The 18,918-nt window shown below is 41.3% G+C and overlaps 2 protein-coding genes and 1 long non-coding RNA gene across 5 annotated transcripts; all 3 read left to right on the top strand.

Moving 5' to 3' along the window:
• The first annotated feature begins 505 nt into the window (after positions 1-505).
• On the top strand, positions 506-5,611 carry endou2 (endonuclease, polyU-specific 2). Of its 2 annotated transcripts, none has more exons than XM_086057708.1 (8): positions 506-865; positions 1,164-1,691; positions 2,434-2,610; positions 2,719-2,827; positions 3,845-3,966; positions 4,074-4,186; positions 4,791-4,944; positions 5,257-5,611. In XM_086057708.1, the coding sequence occupies exons 3-8, from the start codon at positions 2,509-2,511 to the stop codon at positions 5,509-5,511; spliced, it is 855 nt and encodes a 284-aa protein (XP_085913834.1). In that variant the 5' UTR covers positions 506-865; positions 1,164-1,691; positions 2,434-2,508; the 3' UTR covers positions 5,512-5,611. The 2 variants fall into 2 exon arrangements, with proteins under 2 accessions (XP_085913834.1, XP_085913835.1); XM_086057709.1 differs by lacking the exon at positions 506-865 and having other exon boundaries at positions 1,239-1,280; positions 1,356-1,691.
• A 788-nt stretch (positions 5,612-6,399) lies between these two features.
• ndfip1l (Nedd4 family interacting protein 1, like) lies at positions 6,400-10,187 on the top strand. 2 transcript variants are annotated; one of them, XM_086057696.1, is made up of 8 exons: positions 6,400-6,577; positions 6,884-6,977; positions 7,833-7,963; positions 8,191-8,247; positions 8,526-8,613; positions 8,993-9,117; positions 9,186-9,252; positions 9,429-10,187. In XM_086057696.1, exons 1-8 carry the CDS (start codon positions 6,548-6,550, stop codon positions 9,530-9,532), a joined length of 696 nt encoding a protein of 231 aa, XP_085913822.1. In that variant the 5' UTR covers positions 6,400-6,547; the 3' UTR covers positions 9,533-10,187. The 2 variants fall into 2 exon arrangements, with proteins under 2 accessions (XP_085913822.1, XP_085913823.1); XM_086057697.1 differs by lacking the exon at positions 8,191-8,247.
• A 2,765-nt stretch (positions 10,188-12,952) lies between these two features.
• LOC147160615 (uncharacterized) lies at positions 12,953-18,576 on the top strand. The gene is made up of 3 exons (XR_015090370.1): positions 12,953-13,180; positions 16,397-16,448; positions 17,980-18,576. It is a non-coding gene; the product is annotated as an uncharacterized LOC147160615 (long non-coding RNA).
• The last annotated feature ends 342 nt before the right edge of the window (positions 18,577-18,918 follow it).

Here is an 18,918-nt window from a genome sequence, read left to right as displayed (position 1 = left end):
GAGGTCTTTTCAGAATCCAATTAGCACAGTTGGAGTGTTTGTTCAATGTGTGCTCATCAGCTGAGTTGTAGATGATATTGCTTTCAAAAACCTCAAGTTTTATATCAGTCTCACTCATCTTACATGTTAAACATTGTTCCTACTTGATCAAATGTGATGAGGGGTCGTTTGTAGCATGTTGCCAAAGGCTACTATCCAAACAATGAATCATTTTTGAATAGCCAACAGAGTGGAAATTATTTTTGTTTCAAATAATGTTCAAGCAAAAAAAGAAAAGAAACAAAAAGCTGTTCTTCATTCTTCAAATCATCTTTCTTCAGCTTCCAAATAAATGTCCCACTCCCCCATCTAGCTTTTCAATCGTGCATCTGCTAGCCGACCGTTATTTCCATTCACATGAAATGCAACATAATTGAAGACTGTATCTGCCATTTTGCCCCTTCTCTTTTCAACGTCTTCAAAGGATGAGTACTTGATTGCCGTTTCATTTGACACTCATTAACTTCAAGCTTCCGATTGCACATGCCTGTCCAATTGGTAAAGCTTTTAAATACAAGGCAACTAGTTCATTTTCTTTATTTCCGATGGGATTATATATTTACAACAGACAGTAGAGAGTGGATTAAAATGTAACGGATGTGCGATGCACTTAAAACAACTGCTGGCACATTCATGTCGTGCTTTATCGGAATTTGATGTGCCAGTAATGCTGCATTCGAGGATGGTCGCCAACCTGCACCGTAGGCAAGTGACGGTAACCACTTCACCACCCGGAGCCCTGGAAAAAAAAGTACCCTGACTTCACCGATGGACTACAATGTGACGTCACTACAATGGCGGTCACTTGGGAAACAGCCCGTGAATGGTAAAATATTATTTACTCGAGTATAAAACTAGGTATCTTTCTTCATTCATAAATATTCGACATAACTTCACGTAACACAACGTACGTGACATTATGCCGCTATCTCCCTGCATGAAAATTTACGGTGAACTACTGAACTGTATGGAATGCTGATGAAATAAGATAAAAACAATAAATGAAGCAAACGTGCGAGAAGGCAAGTTTGCTGGAGGTCAAAATGTTTTTTGAGGACCTAAATAAAATCAATTTATCACTATCAGCCATTTTGGTTGTTTACTTTCGCCTCTAATGCTTTCAGGTCGGAACTGGGGGAAGTCAACTGGGAGAAATCCGACTTCCGACCATCCTAATGAGTGTTTTGTATTTGAGCACATTTGGGTCCCACTGCACTGGTTTCAAAGTAACCATTGCGCGTGTACGTGTCCGTCAACCCACAGGTCGTCTTGTCACCTGCGGCGTGACGTGAGCCATATTTGGATTTGTCATCCAGGTGGCGCTGCCGTGTGACCCGCGAGAGAGCAACAATGAAATACTAAAGAAACAAAAGAGCACACGTTGGAGCCTGAGACTGAAAAGAGACGACAACATTGTGTCACCCCTTTGGCCAGAGTTGCTGACAGCGGATAACCCTTTAAAATGGCCCCCCCTCTCTCCTGCCGTGCCCCCCTCCCATCCACACGCACAAACGCACACTGGCTGACTGATTGCCCCTATGCCCCTAAAGACATCTCTTCTCTCACAAACACAGGAAAGCAACAGCAGCAGCACCTGAAGGCCACGGACGAACGTTGGCAAACAAGCGGGATCGCCTCTCTCAAAAAAAAAGGTCAGTGTGTGTGATCATGGGGCAAGGTTCGGAGCTCAAAGGTTCAACAGGAAGTTCCCAAATGGATGTGCAACATGTGCTTAAAAGCAGCAGGCCGATAATCAATGAATGGATCAACCAAAGAATGTTGAACGTAATTCTTTTGGATTTAAAATCAAAGTCGCTTATCATTTGATTTACGTGTGGTTTTTCAAGACCTGTTTCATTTTGAAAATGTCACAAAAGTTTTTAAATTATGATCAAATGTGTTGTCAATAATTTAAATAGAAACGCAAAAACATTATGCCTTTAAATGATAAACACATTTTCATATTATACTGTATTCAACTTCAGGTAAGTCTATTTATTGGAGTTTCTATGTTGATGAATATTTCATTTCTATATAAATATAGGAAAATAATACACATGTATATTACATTTGATAAAATGTCCTTTTATCTGGAATATGAATTAAGCAGCCAAATCCAGCAGTTTTGATCCATCTCCGGTGGCGGCCATTTTGCCCCTTTCTGTTGACTGAAAATGACATCACAGTTCCTCAGGTAGCGACCAATCACAGGCTCAACTTCAGAAAACAGCGGAGTTGTGATTCGTCGCTACACAAGCAACTGTGATGTCTTCCCATTTAACAATGCGAACACCCAAATAGCTTTTAACTTTTTTCCAACGTTCATGAGCATCTCTGTGACTTTCACACATGTAAACGGCTCCTTCTCATTTCAAATGTGGAAAAAATCCTCAGGCCAAATATCGGCAAAGATCATCTGCAGCAAGCCCCGTGGCCGCCACGTGAAGAAGTGAGACCATCAGCCATACGATGATCGAGAGTGAGCGAGAGCTGTCGGCCATAGTGCAGGAACTGTGGGACAACGACGTCAACAGGCTGCGACCCGGAAAGGACTACAGGATATCCTTGCAGGTGCGACGCCCCGCGCACGCATGCGCACACGCTGGCTTGCTCCGAAACACTTTTCATGCCATGCAAATGAGACATAATTTGCAAATGTGTTTGTGGGTTTCGTTTCAGGGCAAAGCTGGAGACAACATGGCCGTCAACGACGACGACAACGACGGGGCGGGATATCCTCTGTTCAAATTTGTCGACGAGAACATTTTCCAGAAGGAAACCTTTTTAGGTGAGTGAACATCTTGAAGTCAGTTCAAGTTGTTCCGGTGATGACCCTTTGACCCGCCCAATCTCATTTACTCACAGCAAAGCCCCCCCCCCCCCCCACCCCCAATCCACTGGCATAATCTCCTTATGACGAAGAGACAAGCATGTTGCATAACTGCAGAGCAAACAGAGTTCACTATGCCTGGCAACAAATGGGCAGAAATTGCCAAGCAAGACGTACGCTTTGTTTATGTGGTTGTGTTTAGGCCACTTTATTGTGATGGGGTGATCAGTGTCCCACTTCTCACTTGTGGGATGCCCCATGGCTCCGTCTTTCGCCCAATCTTTTTTTAATATATATATATATGTATATTTATATAGGTTGATTTATATATATATATATATATATATATATATATATATATATATATATATATGCTTCCTTCCATCACTTCTCTCTATTCCCACCTATGGACAGTTTAGCGCGACTTCAATAAACTTCATTCTTGCATATTTTTGGAATGTTTGAGTGCAAAACCGATCTTATTTTTCGTCTCGGACTCTTCTTCCCTATAGTTTGTCCTTCTTTTTTGAGTATTTGTCACAAACCGAAAGAAACAACAAGAAGAGAGAACACACTAATGACTCTTGATGCTTCCTGAGCTCAAGTCTGGCAGAATTGAAAGCCTCAAATCTGACGTCTCGCGGTTGTCATATTTTTGCCCGGAATGTGAATTTTGCATGATATGATGACGTCGTCCAGTTTGTTGGAATAAGTGAAGAAGAATGACAAATTTGTCATCTCTGACTTGGTCGCTTCATGCATGCATGCATTCAGTCAGTCCTATGGGAAAGAAGACTTGCTCTGCCAGTGGCTGGCGACCAGTCCGGGTGTATCCCGGTTCTCTCCATAAGTCAGCTGTGACCCTAATGAGGACAAGTGCTGTAGAAAACGGATGGATGGATGTAAAAAAGCTTTTCTCTCTCGTGTCCACACAAGGTTGAATTTGACAGAATGTGTTTGTGTTTGCATGGACAGCCTTCATCTCCCTGTTGGATAATTATGTGAGTGACACCGGGGAGCCAGAAATTGTTACCCCTGAGGAGGTGGCCGAGAACCACAAGTTCCTGGACTCCATTGTGAAGACTCCCACTATGAAGGTAAGCTTACATGGTGGGGAAGCGCCATTGTACTGCCACATACATGCTCTCTTTTTTTTCTTTACCGCCTTATAGACGGCATGTTGATTTGTCTTGTTTTCTTTCAGATAGCTCATAGATACCTGGTGGAGAAGAATCTTTCCCCGCAAGACGAGACGCAGTTCAAGGAGCAGCTGTACAGAATCTGGTTTGAACTCTACGCAAGGAGAGGGTCCAGCAGGTGTCATCAAATGTGTCAATAGGATCTTGTGCTGTGTGATCAAATTATTCTTCAGTTTTAAATGCACGTTTCACATGACATACGTAAATAGCAATATACCGGTAACCTTGTTTAACTCATTCACTGCCATTGACGGCTATAGACGTCAAAAATTAATTTGAACTATTTCTATTAGTTTAACATATTTTTTTTTACACCTTTGTTAACAAGAGTATGAAAACCTATATATTTGTATTGTACATTTAGAACAGATGTAAAATTTGTGATTAATTGTGAGTTAACTAGTGAAGTCATGCGATTAATTACTGTTAAAAATTTTAATCGCCTGACGCCCCAAATTTTTTAACAATCTTTAAGTCGCGTCAGGCAATTAAATGTTATTATTGTAATTAATCGCATGACTTCAATAGTTAACTCACGATTAATCACACATTTTATATCTGTATTTCTAAAAAAAAATGCTCTTGCTAACAAAAGTAGAAAAAAAATTAAACTAATAGAAATAGTTCAAATGAATTTTTGACGTTTATAGCCGTCAATGGCAGTGAATGAGTTAATAATATTTGTAAGACGGCGTTTGTGATCCCAGTCTGGTTGCCACCAGGCCAGATTCGTCGGGCTTCGAACACGTGTTTGTTGGAGAAACCAGAGGCGGGCGGACAGTCATCGGCTTCCACAATTGGATCCAGCTGTACCTGCAGGAGAAGCTGGGACACATCGATTACAAAGGCTACAGCGTCAACGCCAACTCGCCACAGGTACACAACATTCTTCAACAAAAAATTAAAGAATGGAGCGGCCTGCAGTTTGCCCACCCGTGGTCTAGTGTGATATCAAATAGTTGCGGGACACCCACAATTGTTTTTAACTTAAAAGGACGCAAGAAGTGACCGTTAGATGGCAATATTCTGATTCTCATCCTACCCAAGCTTTTATTATTATTATTATTAGTACTAGTAGTAAATGAAATAACTAAAATAAAAATAAAAATTGTAATCTAAATCTAAATAAAATATATCACCCTGGTCCTGTGTGACATGTAGAGATTTGTGTGCGTGTGTTCCTTGCAGCCGGACGAGAACAAGCACATCTTGGCACTGCAGTTCAGTTGGAAGAACGGCATCAAGCCCAAAGGCAGCATCTTCATCGGCGTCAGTCCAGAGTTTGAGTTTGCCCTCTACACCTTGTGTTTCCTCAGCTCGCCCAACGAGCGGGTCAAAGTTCAGTTCAGTTTCTACGACGTGGAGATCGTGTGCCACCACTACAACCAGAAGCACATCGGCACCACTTACCCCGTGCTCCTTAAGTACCACAATAACACTTAATTTACATAAACGGCTTGAGCTGACTTGCCAAAAATGTACAGGTAGTGCTGTTGTCTTTTTCATTTTAATTGAAGATACAATAAAACCTTACAATACCTTGTTCTGGTTGTTGTTTATGTCCCTGCATATTTGATGTTATAATTGTTTGAAATACTTATTAAATTTGTATTTATCGCATTTGTTTCATGATCTCCAAATGACAATTTTGTCACCCACTCCATATTCTTATTACATAAAAAATGACTCGACACACATATATTTTTTGCTTTTAGTATTTATTGTTACCCACCCACTCGAAAGCATCCTCTTAACTCATTTCATTAAACACGTTTTTATTTTTGTGTGCATTTCAGTCAAATGAGGATGAGCAGTCCAGAACATTGCATCTTTATTTTTCAAATCAAAATGGCAGTTCTGTCACTGAAAGCATCATCTTAATAGTTTGCTCTTCATTTGAGTGAATACATTTTCATTATACTTGATCATTATTCTTTGTATTTTTATTTTATTGTGATCATCAATGTTTGTATTTGATTTTAATAGCCACTGGTCTGCCGAATCACATTTTTCCACAGGGCGGGGGTTGGGGCGTGGGAGGTTTGTAGTGCCCAATGACGTCAATTGCTTGGCACGGGAAGCACAGTATTAAGTTAGTTAATAGGTAAACAACGATTTCCTAGTCTAATTTGAAAGTAAAAGCTAAGGGGCGCGGTTGAGAATCACAACAATGTATACCACGGCACAAACAACCCAATATGCGTATTGTGAAAACATTCACAATATACTTGTATTCCATAGCTGACTTCATGTCACCATAATTGCATTGACGCCGCTTTTAACCATAAACGTTTGTTTTAATTCAACGGCACTCAGCCGGAAGTGGTCGTACAATTTGCTAACTTGACAATCCGTGTATCGCACATTCTGAAACCACCCAATTTTCCCCACCTCTACGGCGTGTTGACAGTTTGTTTAATCGTTTTCTTGAGGATTTGGGTCTTTTCTTTTGGGATTTCTGTTCGCTGTTCAAATCGGAATGGCCGAGCCGAGCGCCAGATATCAGCAGGTATCATGCATCGCTTCCCCGTACACATCACGGCTAGCCTCCATGCTAAGTGCTTCTTAACATGGATGGAACACATATATTAGCCGCTGCAGTTCAGTTCGTTCGATGCGAGTTAACTCATTTACCTCCGTATAACCTTTTATTGTACGTGACGCTCAATAACTGAACGCGAACCTATTTAAAACGTAGCGACTGAGTTCGCTCATTGCTGTTGTCGCTAGCATACGGCTAAACCAGAAAGTTCATTTTCCGTTTTCCGTGTGCGATTAATCACGTCTGCCTGTGTATTTTGTTTGTTGGGTGCAGCTGGCCAACGCGGACGAGCTGGAACTGAGGGAGCAGCAGCAGATCGCCACGGACGCGCCGCCTCCTTACAGCCGCGTCACAGAGGACAATGCCGGTAAGAAACAGAGAGGCGAGCCTGTGAATGATGCACGACAGGGCGCCTAGTGGACGTTGTGACTTCAACAGCGATTGATGGTCAGGCGTGCGATCCGATTTCACTTCATGTCACGTCTGCAATTATTTCCCACAAATTATGCATCTTTGCTGATCGATCTGTGCCAGTGACAGGCAGGGCAATTGTGAACTTCCACAAGATGGCAGAAGGTAGAATTAATCACTTGCTACACCTGTTAAAAACAAATATATATATATAAGAATAATAGCTCTGGGACATGTTTGACCCCAGGGGCCTCATTTATAAAGCTTGCGTACAATCAAAATGAAGCCAAACCTCTATGTACGAACATTTCTGCGCCAAAGGTGCCACAAGCACGCAGCGAATTAACTTAAACATTCTAAACGCCCCTCTTGTCTCATTGATCACCTATCTTGAAAAAGTCTCATGCAACGAATCATATTAATAACAACTAATGTGGACACATACATTACATCATCGCGCCACGCAGCAAGACGCGCCTATATTAATTTCACCCACCCGCCGCCATGAAAGGCTAAATAAAACTATATTGACACAAGACAATAAGGATAAAAATTAGCGAGAAAAATACAGTCTGGTACAAGAATATTTGCTATGGAGCTTGATATATTTAGTCCTGGAACTTTTCTGACACACTTTTGAAGAGCTTTTTTGACAAAAGTAGTGCTTAGCTACCATTGTTTGGTGGTGCGCTGTAAGATTTTTCAAATGCTGCGCCTTTGGGAATGCCACGTAATACAAATGCCTTCTTCGAATGTTCAATTGTGTAATTTTTTTTCTTGACTGAGTGTGTTTGTGTTGTCAATGTTTCAGTGTATTTGGAGTGCAAGGAGGACGGCAGTTTCCCCAAGCCGCCGTCCTACAACGTGGCGACCACGCTACCTTCCTATGATGAGGCGGAGAGGACCAAAATGGAGACTAGCGCCCCCTTGGTGACCGTACGAGTGAGTCTCGCACGCTTTTCCCTTCCCGTCACGCCTCGTCAGACCGCGTCCCATTTTCAATGCAGCAAATGTAAAGCGCCTTATTGCTCAAATGGATTCCATCCAACACATGAAAAGTGAAGGAGGGAATCCTTGCTAGTCACGTAGCGGTGGTTTGCGTTGAGTGCGGGTGGTCGCCATGTTTGACCGGCCGCTCGCTGTTGTGTTTCCCGCCGTTTCGGCCGCAGCCTCACAACAGAGAGCGTCTGGAGACTTTGGATGATGTCATACGCAGCTCACTGGAGGTAACGCGCGTGCATGCGAGCGAGACTGTGAGGTGGTGACCGTGATTGTGCACCACAGCGCCCCCTTCTTGTGCCTTTTTGTTCTTTCAGTGCAAGACTTTTGGATATTGTGCTGACTGTGTTGTTTTGTGGCTGGCGTGCGTGATGTGTGTGTGTTGTACTTTAGCCGTGCATTGGCTTAACTCGCATGTTTTTCACATCACAAGCTGTACGCAGCCCGGCGCTTTTCTTTTCCTGAACTGAAGGAAGTTTCCAATTGTTGCCCTCTCGTCATGCAGGATGAAGATTTTGTAACCAGAGATGATTTTGAGGATGCTGACCAGCTGAGGATAGGAAACGATGGCATCTTCATGCTCACCTTCTTCAGTAAGGAACACAAACATTTCTGTTCAAATTTGCCACTTTATCCCCATTTTGGTCTCGCAGAATTATTATTTTTTTCCCCCTCATTGCAGATTTCTCACGTAATGAGATAATTCCCTTAAATTGAAATGACTTTCCCTCATTGAGACTTTATTCTCCTAATTTCTGCTAAAATTCTCTTCAAACCAGGACTTGCCAAATGATGACCTTTTTTCTCCTAAAATAAGCCAATTGCGACTTTTGTCTTTAAAATGAGCTTGCAACTGATAATTTATTTTTATTTTTTGCAACACCATCTGAAGTGATACTTAAACCTCCCAGATCAGTATTAATTGTTTTTAAACACCTGAACTCCGTGACCGTCCCTTTTTGTTTGGTGCAGTGGCCTTCCTGTTCAACTGGATCGGTTTCTTCCTGTCCTTCTGTCTGACCACGTCGGCGGCCGGCCGCTACGGTGCCATCTCCGGCTTCGGTCTGTCCCTTATCAAATGGGTCCTCATCGTCAGGGTATGCACGCTTCCGAACGAGCTGTGCCAAATCGTATTTGTTGTAAGTGCGTACGTTTGTGTTTGCAGTTCTCCACGTACTTTCCTGGTTACTTTGATGGCCAATATTGGCTGTGGTGGGTCTTCCTGGTGCTGGGTGAGTTTGTCTTCATTTTACACATTGCGTACTGTAACAAAGCGGAAGCCGCAAAAGTGCAACGACTCAAGTGCAGTTACAAACTGTTTGGACTTTATTACTTCCCACCCTTGGTCGAGACAAATTGACAAAAGTCCTGCGTTTTGACGCTAACACTTGGCTGCGTTCCCCTGCAGGCTTCTTGCTCTTCCTCCGAGGCTTCATCAACTACACCCGAATCCGCAAGATGGCCGACACCTTCTCAACATTGCCCCGCACCCGAGTCCTCTTCATCTACTGAGCTAACACCTTTCCATTTTCAAAACAAAACAACCATTTAATATTTACTGTCATTCCTCAGCTTAATATAAAAAAGGACCAAAAAAAACAACCACTTTGTCCTCTTGGTTTAAAATAGCAAATGGTATCAAAATAATTGACCTTGACTCGTTTTTAGTGTTGTCAAAGTGCTGATTGCGATTGGCAAGTGAAATGTACTGTCTGCCTTATTTTCTGCTGTGCGCCCCCTGGTGGCTGATATTGCACTGTTTAGTATCCACCAGGGGGCAGTAGACTTGCCTGTATGATTTCAGGCCAGCTCACAAGTTGATGGATGATGGATGTTGATGGTTGCTTGTGGCTGATGTTGGGCTCACAGGTAAGCTCATAAGCCATGGATTTCAATTGCTTTGATTTTTTTCTTCTTCAAGTCAATATGTTGTTTGATTATGCAGGTCGTATAAGGGGTAATAATGATATTGAGCTGGTTCTTGTGACTAAATGGGCCAAACGCCGGTATCCATGTCTATCGTGTTTTATAAATGTTAATGAAAACAAGCAAAACAATGGATTTAAGCATCCATGAAATGTACACATGTCATTAATGAGCACTTGTTGTATTTGTGTGGAAGTTCAACAATGTTTTTAAGCCATAAAAGAGTCCCTGCTTTGGGAAAGTCATTGTTTGTTATTGTTGTCCAATGCAAATCTTCAGCAAAAACTGAAAGGACATGCGTCAAAACTTCAAGAACTTGCATCAAAAATTCCTAAAAAGCCTTTGAAACCGAATTTAACGCTCAAACTGCACAAAAAGGCTCAACACGGCAAAACATGGCTTGCTACTGTGCAAATTGTCTCATACCTGGGGGAAAAGAATTGTTATTAAAACTGCCAGCAAGATTTGAATGTAGCCTCTTTGCTAATCTTCTCCCCAGACTTCTCTCTGACTAAAGCCACACCCCTCACAAATGTGCATAATGGCATCTAATTATAAAATGGATAAGTCGTCACAGAAATCGCAGAGACCAGAGATAGCACAAGTAATACTATGCTAGAATTACATAAAACCCAAAATAGGATTACGGTAATGCATACTGCATGTTTTGTATTAGTCAATGTCACTTTCACACATTATAATTGGCTGGTCGGATTGCATCATGATTTCTTTAACAACAGCAGAAATTGTTTCAAAACAACAAAGGTCTCTCACAACAGCAAATGACTGCCTCAAAACTGAAAGAAGAAAAAAAAAGACCTGGATAAATCATTACAAAATGTGAACTGATGCCTCAAAACTAAAAAATGCCTAAAATCTCTAAACTACAAAATGCATCCACAAAAAAACTTGAACATGCCAACACTGCAAAAGCATACTTCTAAACAGCTGAAACGTAATAATGGCACCAAAAAAGCCTTAAAACTGTGAAACTATGCCTCAAAGCTTAAAAAAACAACAAAAAGCTAAATTCTTCAAAAACATGGCTCAACACTGCACAAACATTTGTGCAGGTTGTCAATCACAAAAACATGGAATTTCAGCAAGGGTGTTTAGACTTTTTATACCCACCGTACACAAATACACATACAGGTATTGTTAAAAAAAACAACACATTAATAGCGTGTCATTCTCGGAAAATTCTACGAAAAACAACAAATCCAACGAGCATGCTTGGGCAGTGATTATTTCAGGTACCTAGAGGGAGCCAAAGAATCGCTGCCCTCCACAACATAATAAGTGACACCAACGAGGCGGCACTAGGGGGTGCTATAGCTACCCTTGCAATAATGCAATATTTCCTGACTAATTTCAATCATGGAAGTTTCAATGAATGCAAAATAAAAAAGTCTATATACTCAAAAAGGTCCGTTTCTGTCAAATGCTACAAAACGTGTCAGCACTTCTCCTTTGCCAATAAAATATTTGTCAGAAATGTTGCCCATTCCCAATGTATGATCAAGTGGAGTTTGCTCCAATTGGGAAAGACATGTGTGATGATGAAGATGATGATGATGATGATGATATCATTGACGTGTGAGTCATCCTGCCCCCCGTCCCCGGCCCTTCATGCGTGTGTATGTTTAAAAGCAGCGTGCACGTGCGTGTGCGTGTGTAAAGCAGTGGTGAGTCATCCAGCATGTTAGCAGGTGCGCCATGCACCTTCCCATGTGCTCCCATTTTTGTTTCTACCCACCACCTCCTCCTTCTGACTCACGACCGACTCCCCCACCATCATCAATGACATCATCAACCCCCCCCACCGCCCCCCGCCCCGACTTTGTTGTGGTGATTCATACTGTACGTTTTTCTCTCGTCTTGTTCTCAGGGTGAACTTGAATGTCGCAGCGTTCATTCACTAAAACGTGTTCATGATGCATCACATGACAAGAAATCTTCCTGACACTTCAAAATATTACAAACACTGCAATCGTACACTAATAATAATTGCTTTCTGAATAGTGTCACTGAAAACTGACCATTGTCCTATTTTCTATGTGCAATCTATTTAAAAAGTCTACACACCCCTGTTGAAATGCTAGCTTTTTATTATATTTTATATTATAGTTCCGAATAAAGTTCAAATATTCTACTCTGCCTGTTGTTATTCTTTCAAGGTATTGACCTTGAAATCAGTACTCACCCATTCATAATATACTTACAATGCACAGTAAAACTTTTTTTTTTTTTTTAATAATAAGCCTTTTGTCTATGTCATAAGAATTATTTTTTTTTGATGGAATTTATTTCGCTATTCGATTATTAAAATGAAAATGGATGAACAAATGAGCATTCTTTTTCTTCCTGGATGTTTTGGAAAAATGATGTCATCAGACTTTGATTAGAATTTTTTGTTTGACTCGGTAAAAGATGAGCATTGATTTCATATTGCACGTGATCGGAAGCTTGTGACTCATACGAGTTCACTTGCTCGTTTTCAATCGGCGCGACACTGGCTCTGTTGCCGTGGCAACCCAAACTATCAGTCATCATGTGTCCCCGAATGATGATGTCACATCTTCCCATCAAGGGCATTTCAACTTCTCCCTTATGGCATGTTTGCATTGGACATATTGATCACGATTGGTCAGTTTTGATTGATTAATATCACATGTGCTGGCAGTTCTTGTGCCGAGCCCTTTTTGAGCCACGGACCGCAGCTTGCCCACCCCCCGTCTTGGTTGTGTACCTAATGAAATGTCCGCTGAGCGTGTTATGTAACCAACTGCACCATTGTGAGTCTTGCCGGTGTGTGTGTGGGGGTGTGTGCGTGTGTGTGTGTGTGTTTTTGTCTCCTGGCATGCTGTAACCATGGCAACTCTAAAACCTGAAACGGCATCCGCGCTGAAAGCAAAGCCATGACACACATTTATCAATGAAAAACCCTCAACTCTTGCATACATGAGATTTTCTGTAACATTGGCCTTCTTTATTTTTATGAATGAGAGTTGTGTGAAAGGATGAATGAACGCGCGCGTGCGGGAGGAGGCGGCGGCAGCGGCGACGTCACATGACGCTTCTGCAGTGCATCAAGGGAACTGGCCCGTCTGTGACTCATCCTGTCTGGATGGGGAGGGGAGCGAGCCAGCGTGATGGAGGGAAGAGGAAGAATTTTCTTTTCTTTCTTTTCTTTTTTTTATTTTCTTGCCTGTCCTCGTCAGTGATGTCATGCAGGTGAGCTGTTCATCACAGGAAGTCAACTTCCTCCCGTCCATTTTGCGCTCAAGCTTAACCAAGCTGCCATCGGGGTCACACAGAGATTCAAACCTTTATCCCCTCAATGCCAGGCTTAATGATATTAATTTAGTTTTGACTTTTGCTTTTATAATTCAGTTAGTTTTTAGCAGATTTTCAGATTTTCTAAAATGACACAATACATTTTGTATAGTAAATTTTACTCGGTCCCAGTCTAAATAGCATCAACTTTATACTCGGAGGAGAGTAAAAATATTCACACACAAAAATGTTAGCTAACAATGTAAGTCTTGTGTAGTGTTTTTTTGTCTTATATTAACACCACTGAGCAGACCAGACTTGCATCGCGCTCATTGCCGCCTTTTTCATTTTCTTTCTCTTCCTGCGCACGTCATACAATTACGTCATCACGTAATTCAGGAATGCCATACATGAAATCTATAGCATAGCTCAAGTGGTAGAGTGGCTACCTTCCATGCTTAAGGTTGTGGGATTGTTCCTCAAACCTTGAGCGTTTTTATTGTTGTTTGTTTAGTTTTTAGTATTTTGCTCTCTTCCAGGTGTAAAAGTACTCTAATGTAATCTTTTTAGAGTAAAATTTACTCTACGAAATTTACTGTGTAGTTTTGATTTTTCCCTAAAATGCTTCGTTTTAGTTGAGTTTTTATTAGTTTTGGTATTAGTTTGAGGTTGTTGTTTTCTTGAAAATGGAGAATTTGTGGAGTGCAAGATAAAAGAAAAAAAAAGGTCACTAAGTATTGTGTGATAAAGTAAATGAAACTATTACTCTCAAAAACTGTTTAACTTTCTTAATAAACAAATAAACACATTTGAATCATAGCTCTAATAGCTCTATGAATTAATTAATTGTATTTTGATAATGAATTAAGTTATTTCAGCTTCAAGTCACATACACGCTGGAGTGAGTATTGATCTTGACGAATATTTGGAAGGGGCGTGGCCTAGTGAGTGACATCAGGGACTCCAATCGGCTCTTTTTGTCTTCAGCATATTCTTGCAAGTGGTTGCATTTTGTATTTGTGTTCAACAGTTGAAAGCGCATGAGCGAAGGCTGTTGAATATTTTTCCACACTTTGCCCTATTACAACTTCCACCATACTTTTTACACTCACGACACTTGTATGGCGAATGGTTTCTTTTTCCATTTTTTTCTCGGTGGAAAAAACAATTCCACTTGTCCGTCAATATCGGCGACATATCAGATACGGATGTATGTTGCATACGTGAATGCGTGTTCACGCTGGTTGGCGATCGTCAAACCCCGCTTGTGTCTGCCTCCATCTTGTATGAGTCAGAGCTGCAGTACCGTGAGGGAGGGGCCCGAGGTTGAGTATCCCACTTGGTGGCACACACGCAAACACACACTTTGACAGTGACCAAACACTTTGACTAAATCATAAATGAATAAATAAATAAATAAAAGCTTAGTGGGCATGTAAATGTGAAATCAAGGAAAATAATAGGAAGGCCATTTGTGTCATATTATGACTTGAACACACACACACGCACGCGCGCGCGCGCACACACACACACACACACACACACACACACACACACACACACACACACACACACACACACACACACACACACACACACACACACTAGCCGTCCCATCCGGCCCCCCTCCAAGCAAGCGTGGCCTATAATTAGCTGCCTGGGAAGCAGACGGGCTTGAGATGAGCTAACCAGAGAGAGGAAGACATGGGATGAAGATGCAGCAGCTCGAGGAGGAAGTGGGAATAAAAAACACACACACACACACACTTCCAGTGTGGGTGGCCCTGGCAGGCACTGACCGCCTCGCCCGCCACCACACCAGAAAGAAGTCGGCAGGTTTCTTTTTTATGAATGAGCAACATTTTGTGTGTGTTTTTTTGTGAATGATCGCCCGTGTGAAAAAGTAGGCGTGACTGCGCTGCGAATGAATGAGTCAGGACTGACGTAAGGTGGCTACATGGGGGAGGGGGGGTGTGGGGTTCTTGTAGGCGGGGCTTGCGTATGACTCATTCTCGCTCTTCTTTCTTGATTGTCGGTGACGTTGCTGCAACGCACCACTTGAGGCCATCATGCTGCTCTTCTTCATCTCGCCCTCCCCCTTAGACATTTCATTAGGTATACCTGGCATAGGTTGGCTACTCCAAGACATCATATAGTTAAGTACGTCCTCAATTTGTGGACATACATATTAGATGATGTGATAGAATCATACTTGTTGCTACGTACCGGTGTGGTTAGAAAGCAAAGTGTGGAAGGTCTCTGTTATCAATGAACGAATTGTTGCCAACAGTATCTTAAAAACATCACGTCGTGCGTCCGCCATATTTTTTGGTTTTCCTAGCCGTTGGCATGGTACGTGCTTGTAAATTTCAACAACAAATGTTCCTTTTCATAACCAAAATGGTTGTTTCGTGTTGTGTACATGGCTGACTTTGTGGGTTGTCCGTTTCCTCATTCATGGCAATATGTTTTCTTTGACGGCGTGATCACTATTTCATCAAAAAAGAGCGTCAAACTCTTCCCTGTTGAAGTTGACTAAACATAAGAGAATTACACATGTGCTAGTTAAAACAACCAAACTTCATTGCCATTGCTCGTTTAATACAAACAGCAAACCCCATTGACATGCTAACAGCTAGCAACAATAGTTGTGCTTTTAGAACAGATATTTCAACAGTCAAGCAAACATGTGGACAAATAATATAAGGTTGTTGAACGTTCAATGTTTTGTACTGCCCCCTGGTGGCGACTGTGGTGCTTGTTTCCCATATGAAAATAAATAGTTCCCTGAACGCAGCTGCCCCACAGCACACCTGCGACTCTAACTTTCTGATCCTGTGGTCTGTGGTCATGTGACCGCTACTTCCTGCTTCCTGCTTAGCTAGCAAACTAGCCTGTTTGTCGACTGTGGTACTGGTAAATTCTCGTCTTTTAAGTTTGCTCAGCGTGTTTAAAGCCTTTTCCTGCCACTGTGCTGAGCTAACAAGAGCACTCTTAAATCAACTCTTCAATGTGCTGAACAGTCCACTAGCAATAGCATGCCCATTATTGCTGTTTTGTCATTAATAATAAAGAGTGTGTGAGAGAAGAAGCTGTTTTTTTGTTTGTTTTTTAATATTGCATGTGTGAAATATGAATGAAGCAGCAAAATCCACTCATTTTGATCATTTTCAGGGGGTGGCCATTTTGCCAGTTGCTGCGGACTGAAAATAACAGGCTGGCTCAGGTAAACGACCAATCGCGGCTCGGCTTCAGAATTTCTCAAAATGGATGAATGGTGGGTCATCAGAAGGTTTAGGATTGCTAGGGATAGGCAAGTACCAAAAACCATGTATCGTATTAGGATGATACCAGCCTTATTTTTAAGTATTGGATACTCATGGAGGCTGCCGATACCAGTCACCAATACTTATTGGGGGGGGGGGGAATCTGACATTGAATAACTCCTCAGCAGTTGTCGGCACTACACTGCGGAAATTTGACACGTTGGCAAGTCATCATCTGTTAAGAAAGAAAGGTCTTCATTTACAATTTGTTGTCATTGTGTTGAACAAAATAAATAATAAATAAAAGAATATCAACGCTCAGTGGCCGTTAGTGGCGCTTATTAGCTTCATCTTTATGTACGGACAACACAAACACGACCACTTTTGTTTCTTAATGGGTCGATGTGACCCCATTTCATATTTCCTCATCAAAAAATATCACATAACGCAGTGAAATGTTTTTAATATATAAAAAAAAATGAATGCAAGCAAAGTTGGACCAAAGTTGTGTGTGTGTGTGTTTTTTTTATACCTGCAACAAAACAGGAGTGTTATCTTTTAAACGGGATGCGCTCTATAGTGGAAAGTTAGACTTTTTGTAGCTTGTTATATGAATTAGGGATGTTTGATACCACTTTTTTTCCCTGACCGATACCACTACACGAGTACTCAACTCTAGAAAACAATGACAGATCATTTTCAAGAAAAAACTGTTTTATGTATCCCAGTACAGCATTTTTTCAGATATCAGCCCGATATAAGTACTATCCCATCCCTAACTCATTCACTGCCATTGCGGCTATAGACGTCAAAAATTCATTTGAACTATTTCTATTAGTTTAACTTTTTTTTTTCCACTTTTGTTTACAAGAGTATAAAAATCTATAATTTTTTTATTGTACATTTAGAACAGATATAAAATTTGTGATTAATCGTGAGTTAACTAGTGAAGTCATGCGATTAATTACAATAAAACATTTTTAATCCCCTCTTGCCCCTAATTTTTAATAATCTTTTTAAAAATGAATTTATGGCAGTGAACTATTTCTATTAGTTTCACATTTTTCCCACTTTTGTTAACAAGAGTATGAAAACTTAGAAAAAAATGTATTGTACGTTTAGAACAGTTATAAAATTTGTGATTAATCTTGAGTTAACTATTGAAGTCATGCGATTTAATTACAATTACATTTTTTTTATCGTTTTAATAATCTTTTTTTTGTTTGATTACTTAATGATTTAAACTCAAGATTAATCACAAATTTTATATCCGTTCTATATGTACAATAAATTATTTCTAGGTTTTCATACTCTTGTTAACAAAAGTGGAAAAAAAAGTGAAACTAATAGAAATAGTTCAAATACATTTTTGACGTCTATAGCCGTCAATGGCAGTAAATGAGTTAATGGTATCACTGCAGTGCCTGCTCATCCGTCAAGTGTGTAATTTTAACGTTCAACTAAATCTTTCTACTTATTTGTCGTGCGCAGATCAAATGGCGAGCAACAAACAAAGACGTTTGACTTGTGACAGGAAGAGCGAGTCGTCGTCAAGCGCAGGTAATGAAGCTGTCGTTTGCTAACCATCTGTGAGTTGCCTCGCGGACCCCGGGGGCTTCCTCCTCTCCGGAACTCCTCCTCCTCCTCCGCAGGGGCACAGGTGTCGGCAAGAGGAGGAGGAGGCGAGTGGTGTGAAATCATCGTAAGGGAAATCCAAATGGATCAGGAAGGACAAAATAATGTCTTACATTGCAAAATTGATATCACATCAGGGGACAGTAAAAAGAGAAGAAGAAGAAGAAAAAGAAAAAGGGGACAGTAGACGACTTGCAACGTCATCATTTTTATCCGAGGCAACTGAGGCCATCGTGTTCGACATCTGTCAACAGCAGATTTTCAAATGTTTGGCTTTGGACTTTTTGTAAAGCGACACGTCATCAAAACAAATCCAACATAATCAGATTTGTCCACACAAATGCTTCCCCCTCCTCCGGACCTGCCTAATGTCACCCTGTAAGCTCCCCACTTCCCCTTGAACATGCAAGATCCCCCCACTCCCCCCACCCCTCCTCCTCCTGCTTTGAAGCGCTCCACTCAGCCATGTTGCTCTGAGGGCTTCCTTGGTCGTGACCTCATGACCTTTTGCTCTTGTCCTGTACAGGCTGCTCGGATGTATCGTCGGCTCTGTTTGTATTAGGGGTGTCAAAATGTGTGCGTTCATTTTGAGTTAATTTAAAGTTCCTTTAATCACACAAAATGTTTTAACGGTTGATTAATGACCGCCTCTTACTTGGAAAGCCTGTACTGGGGGGATTCCAGCAGACACGCCAACGTCAAAATTTAGCAGCAATACATTTATTAATAACGCATATATTTGTGGAGACTGAGGTCAAGTTGTATTTTACAATTTAAAAAATGTGCACAATTTTA

Source organism: Leptonotus elevatus, chromosome 16 (assembly GCF_054856555.1).
Source record: "Leptonotus elevatus isolate MCC_2025b chromosome 16, RoL_Lele_1.0, whole genome shotgun sequence".
NCBI classification, from domain to species: domain Eukaryota; kingdom Metazoa; phylum Chordata; class Actinopteri; order Syngnathiformes; family Syngnathidae; genus Leptonotus; species Leptonotus elevatus.
The sequence above is the reverse complement of the archived record's forward strand: the minus strand, read 5'-3'. Positions and strand labels throughout refer to the sequence as shown.